Source organism: Pecten maximus, unplaced genomic scaffold, assembly GCF_902652985.1.
Source record: "Pecten maximus unplaced genomic scaffold, xPecMax1.1, whole genome shotgun sequence".
Taxonomy (NCBI): Eukaryota; Metazoa; Mollusca; class Bivalvia; order Pectinida; family Pectinidae; genus Pecten; species Pecten maximus.
This window is the reverse complement of record NW_022982190.1, coordinates 2,740-15,121: the sequence shown is the minus strand read 5'-3', so window position 1 is coordinate 15,121 and position 12,382 is coordinate 2,740. Positions and strand designations below refer to the sequence as shown.

The window sequence follows — 12,382 nt, the reverse complement described above, 5'->3', positions numbered from 1 at the left end:
AATGGCAAGATTCTGATCAATTATGTTGAGGGAAAGGTACATTTCGGAAAACAATATTTAAATAGAATACATGTATTGAAAAATTTCAAAAGTGCAGGGCTAGTAGAATTTTCATCAGGGCTAGGGGAAAAATAAGCTACTAGCCCTTGGGCTAGTGGAAAATTTTCAGAATTGTACACCCCTGATTGCACAAAAACACTTGTTGATTTAAAAAAATCAAGTTTCTCCAGCCTGATCTTTTCACTAATCTCAGACTGTATGACAACAGAACAGTGCTCCATCATCACTTTGACGGTCTGTTTAAAGTAGAAACATTAGAGTTAGTATGGAAGTATCCAACGTACCCTCAATTTTTGTTTATTAAGGGTCATCTTAATTGTAAACTGATATTTCCTGTTGCAATGTGACATAAAAAAACCTGATTGTAAAATTCTGATTTATTTTCAATATCATTGATATTTTTGAAAGTGAAAAAAATATAGGTACCCGTACACACATTTCATTCACCAAAATTGTTGGTCCATAATTTCATATTATAGCCCAAATGGGAATCTTTAATTAATTGTACACAAATGTTGAACCAATTTCAAAAGCAATGATCAATATTGACGATTCTTACTTTTAATAATTTCACAGAGATGTAAAAACACTGTAAATGATTGACAATGGAGAGAGTAGAAGTTTTGGGCTTTTGCTTGTTCTATATTGTTAATTTCTTGTTGAGAATATTCTCATTCATCAATCCAGAGTTTATGGATTGTTTGTTACAAGCTCATTTTTGGTCGACCTGATATTTTACTGGTTGTTTTGATTTGGTCTGGTTATCTCCATTGTCATGAAGAAAGGTGTCTGAACAGCTAGGTCATATATGTGGTAAGGTTCTCTATATTTTTTACATTCTATTGAATTCTAAGTTATTTATGATATATTTACATTTGCTCTGCATTGCAACTATATAACAGACCATGTGAAATACGCCGGTCCGTCGGACAATGTCTGGCAAATTTGCTGTCGGTCCGGTAACCCGCCATATCGGTCTGGACCGATTGTCCGGTACTATGAATGTTGAAATTATGAGTTGTAAATACTTAATGATTAACTGAAGAAAATATGAATTTATAATGAACGGAATCTTTTCGATGAGCCCATCACAGGTAAAACAGTTCTCCGCTATTCCTGCATTTTGATTGGTTACCGATAGTGACCTGTAGGTAATTATTTCCTAACCTGAATAATGTGCAGTGATTTCTAGTATGAGTGCAATCATTTAATACGATCCTACAGCGTACATTATTTTTGTTTACGCAATGTATTTTATGCAGGTAGGGCTATGCATATTATATAGTCAGAAACATCAGATTTGGATCCGTCAAAACATAGACAGATATCTTTGAAACTTAATCCTCATCGGTTAAATTGTTGTACATTTAAAAACTTTATTCTTTGCCAAACTTTGAATCATACATAGTTGAAGTATGAATATACTTCAACCATTGTTGTGTTTCAGGGTTCCAGGGTCCAGGTCACCGTCATCGGTAGCTAGGGCTTTATATAGCAATGGGTGTTATAGGACCATATCAACATTTGCTAAAACATTCATTACTTACATTTTAATGTAGTGTTATTATTAATTTCGCTATATTCCGTCTCCAAGCGTCGGACCAAATGTTGAACATTATATAATTATATATAATCTACAACACACATTAATACTGTATGCTCTATGCAGAGCAAATGTAAATATAAAGTTTTGTTTGTTTGTGTTTTACATCCTATTAATAGCTATGGTCGTTTAAGGTTGAGAGACCAATGCTGATCTGCCCATATTTTCACTTCAATATTTTTGCAAGTTTTTGTAAAGTTAAACTATGTTACGAAAATTTCTCAAAATTTGTGAGTGTATTTTTGGTAAATCTGACTCCATTTCAAAATTCTTTAAAGAGATTATATGTTCAGAAGTACTACAATGATTAAAATGACATTGACTTCATTATAATAACAGATAAAACACCTCGTACATGTAATTCACAGTTTAAAGCTTTTAAAATTAGGATCATCTGATCTGATCAAGAATAACGTATAGCTGTCTTGTTGTATCCGCTAACATTACTGTGCATAGATCTAGACTGTCAATATTTTGAACTAGATTTTTTATCCTGACCAAATGCTGATATTTTACCGGCCAGTTTGAAAAAGAAATCACCAATAAACCTGAGCGACCACTCAAACACCAAAATGTTTCCACACGAGACCAATACCATATACAAAATGTACATGTACATGTCCGACAAGATATGATAAGTAAATAAATTGCCACTGAACACTATTGAACATTCATGATCATTACTTTGGTTTGAAACAAGTTACCACTTATTAACCATTTTGGTGTGTAGTACATAAAGCCCCAGTATACTAAAATCACTAATGTCTTTGGACAAGTAGGAAGAAAAATGAAAAATTTTAAAATGCGTTGAGAGTACTAAATGTACTCAGGATTTTAAATTTAGTTGTAAATTTAATACATTGTGAAGACGATTGTAGGTTTATTAGGCCATAAACAAATCCAATGTTTCAGCTAACAGAAACAGTTCCGACTTTACAAAAAGAATGTATAAAATCGCAAATTTAATTCTTCATGTTTTGTTTTGACAGATTTGCCTAATTGTGTCTGGAATTGTAGACTTAGTAGAATTTAATTTGAAGTTATGATGGAACAAGTTTTGGCGGATATCCCTTTTGGTTTCATTGGTTTTCTCTCTGACTTCGAATTTCTGAAGCTTGCTCTTTTGTTCTGATTTTAATTTTGATGTTCTAGAGTTATTTATTTGTGGATTAAACTATTTGGTTTTCTTCAATGCTGTAGAGTTTAATTCCACTGTTGTCGTTTGTGCTTCTTCTCATTTTGATTTTATTGCGCTCAGTTTGGTGTAATTTCACTTAAAGCCATCTGATAAAAAGCAACACATATGATTAAGCATTAAAAGTAAGTATACAATGCAGACAATCACATAAAAAGCGTTGTTCCTGCATAAAGTTTCATTAAAGGGTTTGCTAGTACAGTGTGTATTATTTATCATTTATCAAAGCTCTGTAATTGTTAAAATAGAGCATATTGAATTAATAGATGTAATTATTATTAAATACAATTCAGTGATTTGCTTTTATTTCAGTCAGTTACCAGCTGGTATTTACAATATGGCATCCAGATCTAGACGTCGGCAACAAACAGCAGGTATATTTTTTTTCTTGTTCATAATTATAGTATAGTTGCCCATTAGTTGGGAAACTCTATCCAGTGCTTTATATAGGGTGGTCATGATCAGGTGGAGTAGTGGGAGAGCATTCGCCTTTTACCAAGACGACCGGGGTATTGATACCCCGTCTGGACATGAATAGGTTATGGGTCACTTACCCTTGTACCCTTGAAATTGGAAATTTTAGCCTAGAATTTGATGAAATATGCATTAGCTTCAATTCTGTATAATAAGTCACTTTATTAATTTTCATTATATGCTGTCTTTTTTTTATCCTATTGGTTTACACTGATTGAAGTTAGAATTTTATTATAGCTAATTAAATTTTCTGGATATCAGTATGCTTCCGTGACTGCTTTTAGTATTTTTGATGTAAAGTCTAGACATGAATATAAAACTAGCAATTTTTGTTGTCTTTTGTATACGTTAAAACTTAAAAGTTTTTGAAGGCCCTTAAATTTACGCAGAAAGGCCCTACAAGGCCAGAAATTTCATAACAATATTCCTGTACGAACCCTGTCTATATATGTGTACACTTCATTCTTGTATGATGATCTTCAATTTCTAGGCTTGAAATGATATTACACTTAATGCCTGTCTCAAGCTCTCTAGCTTAGGGAATAACATATTTTATTGATGTATTATACTTTATAGTGTTAGTACTGTTCTCTGACCATGCATGTGTTCAGTTGATTCTGAGCAATGATTGATAACAGAATTTAGATTATTCTTTCCGTTATATTATTTGTAGGGTTAAAAAGTCATTTTCAATCTGTGACAAAGAGTTGATCTCAATGAAGAGATTCAAAATCATACCTAGGTTTATTCTAAACAGTCGATTGAATGCATATATATCGCAGCAATATTTGCTAAACATGTGAATAGGATTTAAGTTACAAAATAACTTTTTGAGATTTTCTTGTTCATTTTGCAGATTTACCAATACCATGCCCCGTTGGCCACCCAGTTTGGGTTAAGTTAACAGGGGATGGAGGTGGGGCATGGTGGCCAGGAAAACTTTTAAGAATAGACAAAGTGTACTTTTGGAGTGATCAAAGCAGGTAAAACATGACAAACAAAACATAATTGTATTTTTTCGAGACTGATTGTCTTTACTTATCAATGTATTTTGAAAATTTTTTGGAGGGGTAAACATGGAAAGTAGTTGTTGGATGCATGTTTGATATATCTGCTATAACATGTATCAAATTACAATTCTACATACATTTGTATTTAACTATAATTAACAATTTTTCCTAAATGTCATAATTAGCTCATAATTTGACCAATTCTAAAAAAACAAACAACTAAGTCTTACTAAAAATCACAGGAAAATTCTTTGTAATTAATTGGGCTAATAGTTCAATTGACATCAAACTAAAGTTATAATCACACAAAAGAAAAGCATCTCCATATCAAAATTTAGTTCTTCGCCATGTTTTCAGTGCTTTCAAAGATTTCAGAAAGCACCCATTTTATTTTGTGAAATATGCACAACCACTTTTACTTTCCACATCAAAGAGAGGGACATAAAAGTATTGGCCAATCTTGGATGAGCCTTAGCTTTCCGAATTGTCCTACTTATTATAATATTATATATATAAACTCTGTAACTACAAAATATATTGCGGAGGAAGTACACCTCCCTGTACCAATACTCTAATTACCAAGGATCGATTGTTCTTTACCATGACCATTCTGTAAGATAATATATCAGTTAGCTTGTAACAAATAACATTCATCTCTAATTCTTAACATTTAAAATTTTTAAGGTGTAATGTAACCAGAGCAACTGTGAAACCATTTGAAATTTCTCACAGTTTAGTGAAGTTCACAAGAGGTACAGTGTAAAGAGTTATGTTGCTGTTGATGTTTCTATTTCAGTGTTAGGGAGTCATGGTTTTAGAATCCGGTAATCCTATTAAACAATTTTGATGAAGAGCCAATTCTTACAGTTGTCTTGATAAGTTGATGTTTAAGAAGAATACCAAAAATATGTCTTACTGTTTGAAGTGTTCCTGAAGCACAAAGTATGTATTGAAAAAATGTTTTAAAGCAGTTAAGGGCAGTATAATCCTGAGGATATTACTGTGGGCTTTTGATGATGACCAGCAAGCGAGGAAAAATTCTAGATATTCTTAATATAAAGTGAAAAATATACCAACTTTATACAAAAAAAAAAACCAGCAAAATATTTCTAATTTAACCAAATTATAGGGAAGAAGGTGACCAACATGACTCCCTAACCATTTTCAATTTGATGTTCAGTTTGATTTAAATGTTATGATTATGTGATCAGCCACAACAAATCAGTGTTGATGAGTTCTAAGAGTGTGTGAGAGAAAGACATCAGATCAGAGTTGCAATGCTAGCAGTTTGTTACTATAATAACTACCATCTGACACTTAAAAGAAATTATTCAACTTGACTCATTATGCTGTTAAGTATACATAAAATCACGATAAAAAATATTTAAGTGTATTTCTTAAAAATATATGGTAAAAATTGTTTTTTTTTTACTCATTGTTAAAGGATAAGTTTTGTTTAGTAATATGCAGACATATCATTGAAACCTTTCATTGTGGCTGGTAAATACAAACATTAAGAAATAAGCTGTTGCTAGTGCTCTTTTCACATAGAGATTTTACAGCTTACTCGAGACTTTCTTTATTTTCTCTTTTTCAAATTGCCATTTGTCTGGCTGTCCTTAAACCATTCTTGCTATCTCTTTTTCTTTAAAGGTACTGGATGATGAATCATTGTCAAACTTCATATTTGGAGTCCCCTTTTTCTGTAGTTGTGCATGGTCCATTTTAAAAATACATTGAAGATCTCTTGAGAATATTTTGACTTGCAATTTTTTATCATGGCACCACGATTTGTCTTAAATAAGATGTGTTTTTCTTTCAGGAAAGTTAAGATGCGCAGAGGACAAAGAGAATTTTGAAACAGATCTCAAAAGAGCATTGGCTCTACATCAAAAGGTGATTATTTATCAAAAAAAATTTCACACAATGAATTTTTGTTTTTCTTGTTATCGCCCTGTAAGCAGAAAGTAGCAATTTTAAAATGTAGTTACTGTTAAATCATGATATACATGTACAAAAAAAAGTCAATTTAAGTTTATGTAAGCAAGATTCATTCATAAGGAGTATCAAACTGATTTCATGAAGCAATTTGCAGTGAAAAAAAACAGCTAAAAATCTATCCCTTGTCCCTTTAAAAGATGTAGAAATACCGATGACTTTGTTGGCTAAATAGGCAAGCTTGGTAATGATAGAAAAATGCTAATGTGAACTCTTATGATTCTAAGGGAACTCCAGACACTGTCAGTGAAGGCAGCGATACTAAGGGAAATCCAGACACTGTCAGTGAAGGTAACGATACTAAGGGAAATCCAGGCACTGTCAGTGAAGGCAACGATACTAAGGGAAATCCAGACACTGTCAGTGAAGGCAACGATACTAAGGGAAATCCAGACACTGTCAGTGAAGGCAACGATACTAAGGGAAATCCAGACACTGTCAGTGAAGGCAACGACTCTAAGGGAAATCCAGACACTGTCAGTGAAGGCAACGATACTAAGGGAAATGCAGACACTGTCAGTGAAGGAAAACTGATGTTGATCCAAGATTTCAATGCAGTCAGCATATTCAAAGGCAAAAGTATTCAAGAGATCAGTGTAGATGGTAAGAATGTTTACAGCACCTAGATAGAAATGCTTCTATTATTTCATTTCGGAACCAGTTTTTAAAAGAATGAATATCAAAGATATATTCTGATGTACATTTGCATTACTTTGAAATGCCCAGACCAAGATACAATAAAAGTCTCAGTTGCTAGTTTACTAACCCTATTCTATATTAAAAATTGATTTGTTCAAATCTAAAAAATAGCATTCACTATTTGATTTTGGAGGGTTGAGTCCTTTAAGGGTTTGTGTCTATACAAAATGATTTTGATTTCGTTTTAGAAATCATACAAGAAGGAGAAGACTTTGTCTCTGGGAATTCTAGTGACATTGAGGCGGCATTGCACCAAAAAAGTCAGGAGAACACAGGTATACCATTGGTTGGATTTCGGTGAAAGTTGGTACATAGGGGTATTGAGGGCAGCCAAAGAAAATGGTACCATTTACGAAACCATCCGTTGCCATGGTAACGGATCCTGGTCTCTGATTGGTTGAAATTTAGATAAGCACTGTTATCATGGTTACAAAATGGAGGCTTCTGATTGGTCTAAATTTAGCATAATTTACGACTGTAGGGGTAGTTTGGGGGACATTATAGTAACTAGCGGTTACAATAGTACTTTTTGTTTAATACTGCTTTATTGCTAAAATTTGGAATTGTTTGAATCATTAAATAATTGGTCCACTTGTACCGCTGCTAGTATATCATTGATACTTTATAGCCGGATGATCATTAAAGTCCACTGCCTTTTGTTTTTCAAGAATGTACATTTTAATATTACTTTTTTAATTCATTCAGAAATGGAATCGGAGGAAACACCAGAAGCTATGGAATTGGAGGAAATCCCACAAACTTCCAGACCACTGCCACCAAAAGAGAAAAAAGCGACAAAACAGAGAGTTAAATGGACATGTGAAGAAATCGAAGAGGTTGAAAAGCTCTTCCAGGACAACTTAAAAAATGGGAAATGTCCTGGTTTCAAGGAAGTCAAGAAATGCATTGCTATAAGCAAAACACAGAATGGACTTATCCACAACAGACAGTGGGAGACCATTAAAAAGAAAGTTTGGAATCTAATCCAAAAAAAAAAGTAGCTCTTCAAATGTGTATTAACTATCTCTGAAAATTGACTGACCAGCCCTAATGTTTAGCTCTCCTGATAATAGGGAGCAATTGCTATTCACTCTGTCGACAGATGTTATAGAACTTGGTGACTGTTAAGGCTCTTGGGTCTCTTGTTTTTGTATAAGTGTTCAGTTTCAACAAGATGACAAAGCAGTCATGAAGACATTGATCAGCTAGTGTTCTTGTTAACTGCATTGAAGTAAATTTCAGTATAAAAACAATATTGTAACATATTCTATTATTATATTGTGAGGGGAACATTCTGACCTCTAACAGAAATATTTCATAATGAGCATTCAAATTTAACTGACAAGCCATTTCCTGAAAACGTTTTAAAATTCAATGTTTTAGTCGAGACAATTTTTGTCATTTATTTAGTTACTGATGAGTAACTATAGTTTTCAGATAAAAATGCTTCTTCTTGACATAATGTGAAATAATTTTAACATATTAGTTTTTAAAAAAAACAGGTAGTTTACAAACAAAGTGGAGGGGAACCTATTTTGTTTGCTCCGTTTCTTATTATCATTATTATTCGGCTTTCTTCGATCTTTCAATTATGGACTTGTCCAGCGATTTCCTCCTAAAGCACTGGTTTTAAGTACATAAATGTCGGTATTGATGTCTTCACTTTGATAGATATTTGTGTGTTAATGATTACATTTATTAACAAAACACAACTTGTATGTCCCATTAAAAAGGAAGAAACTTTTCTTAATGTGAGTGTGTGTGTGTTTCACATGGTTTTCAAATTAATTTGTGGGAATTATTTCATTGAAATATGTAAAATCCTCAATAAACAGGAGTTTTTGTTGGATTTTGTTTGATTGTTGATTATTTTATGGACTACAACAAATCTACTTTATAACAAAGATGCTTTAGTTTTGTATACAATAGAGATTTGTACTAAAATAATTTTACACAGTTTTTGAATTGTACCTCAGCAGAAGCTAAGGTGACACTGTCGAAAGACATCAAAAACTAAATTACAATTAGAACAGCACGATTATAGATACATGTAGGTTTATGTTCGAGCTTGATACTTACAGACATATTGTATGACTGAATTTCTCCAGGAAATTCAGCCCCTTATAGTCGAGGGCCTCGCAGATTTTGGGATGTTTTTGAACAGTTGAATTATGAATTATGTAAACATTGTTTTACACAACCATTCAACATTGGCATTTCGATGACTAGTACATTATGTCATCTTCATTACACAACAGAACGTAACATAGCAAAAAGAATCTTTACATAAATCATACATTCCAACTGAAGAATAAAAAAAGTTATAAATTATTTTGAAGGGCAGTAACATGGTGATGTTGCAACAATGATGATGTAGCTTGGAACACAGAACATCTGATAGTTTTTAAACTTTGTACAGACTTCTACTCAACTTCATAATAATTGGTAAAATAGCAGTGGTTTTGTTTTTAACTCATAAAAGTTGGTTATTCTTGTGTGGTAGTATTTGACTTCATTGTTTTTTTAGTGGTAAAGAGTCCATGTCTTATGTGGTAGTATTTGACTAGAATGGACACATTAATGTTTCTTTAGTGGTCAAGAGTCCATGTCTTGTGTGGTAGTATTTGACTAGAATGGACACATTGAGGTTTCTTTAGTGGTCTAGAGTCCATGTCTTGTGTGGTGGTATTTGACTAGAATGGACACATTGAGGTTTCTTTAGTGGTCAAGAGTCCTATGTCTTGTGTGGTAGTATTAGACTAGAATGGACACATTGAGGTTTCTTTAGTGGTCAAGAGTCCATGACTTGTGTGGTAGTATTTGACTAGAATTGACACATTCTTGTTTCTTTAGTGGTCAAGAGTCCATGTCTTGTGTGGTAGTATTAGACTAGAATGGACACATTGAGGTTTCTTTAGTGGTCAAGAGTCCATGTCTTGTGTGGTAGTATTAGACTAGAATGGACACATTGAGGTTTCTTTAGTGGTCAAGAGGTGACTTGTGTGGTAGTATTGACTAGAATTGACACATTCTTGTTTCTTTAGGGGTCAAGAGTCCATGTCTTGTGTGGTAGTATTTGACAAGAATGGACACATTGAGGTTTCTTTAGTGGTCACGAGTCCATTTCTTGTGTGGTAGTATTAGACTAGAATGGACACATTAAGGTTTCTCTGGTCAAGAGTCCATGACTTGTGTGGTAGTATTTGACTAGAATGGACACATGGAGGTTTCTAGTGGTCTCGAAGTCAGAGTCCACTGTCTTGTGTGGTAGTATTTGACTAGAAATGGACACATTGAGGTTCTTTAGTGGTCTAGATTCATGTCGTGTGTGGTGGTATTTTGACTTGAAGGTACACTGAGGTTGCTTAGTGGTCAAGATCCATGTCTTGTGTGGTAGTATTAGACTAGATGGAACCCATTGAGGTTTCTTTAGTGGTCAAGAGTCCAATGACTTTTGTGGTAGTATTGACTAGAAAAATCCGACACATTCTTGTTTTCTTTAGTGGGTCCCAAAAGTCCATGTCTTGTGTGGTAGTATTAGACTATATGGACACATTATGGTTCTTTAGTGGTCAAGAGTCCAGACTTGTGTTGTAGTATTTGACTAGAATTGACACTTCTTGTTTCTTAGTGGTCGAGAGTCCATGTCTTGTGTGGTAGTATTTGTCTAGAATGGAACACTTGATTTTTCTTTAGTGAGTCACGAGTCCATGTCTTTGTGGTAGTATTAGACTAGAATCAAGAGTCCATGTCTTGTGTGGTAGTATTTGACTAGAATGGACACATTGAGGTTTCTTTAGTGGTCAAGAGTCCATGTCTTGTGTGGTAGTATTTGACTAGAATGGACACATTGAGGTTTCTTTTGTGGTCACGAGTCCATGTCTTGTGTGGTAGTATTTGACTAGAATGGACACATTGAGGTTTCTTTAGTGGTCAAGAGTCCATGTCTTGTGTGGTGGTATTAGACTAGAATGGACACATTGAGGTTTCTTTAGTGGTCAAGGGTCCATGTCTTTTGTGGTAGTATTTGACTAGAATGAACACATTCTTGTTTCTTTAGTGGTCAAGAGTCCATGTCTTGTGTGGTAGTATATGACTAGAATGGACACATTGAGGTTTCTTTAGTGGTCAAGAGTCCATGTTTTGTGAGGTGGTATTTGTCTAGAATGGACACATTGAGGTTTCTTTAGTGGTCAAGAGTCCATGTCTTGTGTGGTAGTATTTGACTAGAATGGACACATTGAGGTTTCTTTAGTGGTCAAGAGTCCATGTCTTATGTGGTGGTATTTGACTAGAATGGACACATTGAGATTTCTTTAGTGGTCAAGAGTCCATGTCTTGTGTGGTAGTATTAGACTAGAATGGACACATTGAGGTTTCTTTAGTGGTCAAGAGTCCATGTCTTGTGTGGTAGTATTTGACTAGAATGGACACATTGAGGTTTCTTTAGTGGTCAAGAGTCCATGTCTTGTGTGGTAGTATTTGACTAAAATGGACACATTCTTGTTTCTTTAGTGGTCAAGAGTCCATGTCTTGTGTGGTAGTATTAGACTTAAATGGACACATTAATGGTTCTAGTAGTCAAGAGTCCATGTCTTGTGGTATTTTGAAAATTACAATTAAAGAAATTAAAGAAAGTTATTCAATTTTATTTTGGATTAATTAGTCATATTTTAGCTTACTGTTATTCAATATAGCATCGTCTCTGCAGCAAAAATTCTTTCATTTCTTTAAATCATGAATAAAGTTATTTCACACTATAAATATTGCAGAGAAAGATTTTATTTTAATAATTATAAATTACAAACCTTGCTGTTGAATAAATTCTTTTAATTTCTTTATTCAAAATGTTAATTTATATATGTTACCTCTTAAGACGGACAATACACATTGTGATAGAGGGCGCCACTGTCCATTTGTTCTGCTTAAGATATCGTTGAACTTAATTAATTTTATACCATTTAAGCAATTATTGAGCTTAATAAAATACCGCTTTAGAATTTTACCACTTAAGAACCGTACCACTTAAGATAAGTTCCACCTAAGGTCAGTATGTGGGTACGTCCGTCCGTCCGTCCGTCAACAATTGACTTCTTCTTCATAACCACTGATCAGAATTTGACCAAATTTGGTCAGAAGCATCCCTACGGGTAGGGGACTCAAAATTGTACAAATGATGGTGCTGACCCCCTAGGGGCCTGAGGGGCGGGGCCAAAATGGGTCAATATAGCTATATTGATAATACCGACTTCTTCTCTGAAACCGAGCAATGGATATCGCTCATATTTGCCTGGTAGCATTATTTTGGAGTGGGGATTCAAAATTGTACAAATGATGGGACTG

General features: G+C 33.9%; 1 protein-coding gene across 1 annotated transcript; it reads left to right on the top strand.

The window, feature by feature from the left end:
• The first annotated feature begins 3,195 nt into the window (after window positions 1-3,195).
• LOC117320416 lies at window positions 3,196-8,888 on the top strand. Its single transcript, XM_033875018.1, has 7 exons — window positions 3,196-3,232; window positions 4,189-4,315; window positions 5,027-5,094; window positions 6,165-6,238; window positions 6,568-6,943; window positions 7,228-7,314; window positions 7,745-8,888. Exons 1-7 carry the CDS (start codon window positions 3,196-3,198, stop codon window positions 8,038-8,040), a joined length of 1,065 nt encoding a protein of 354 aa, XP_033730909.1. The 3' UTR covers window positions 8,041-8,888.
• Window positions 8,889-12,382: the final 3,494 nt, after the last annotated feature.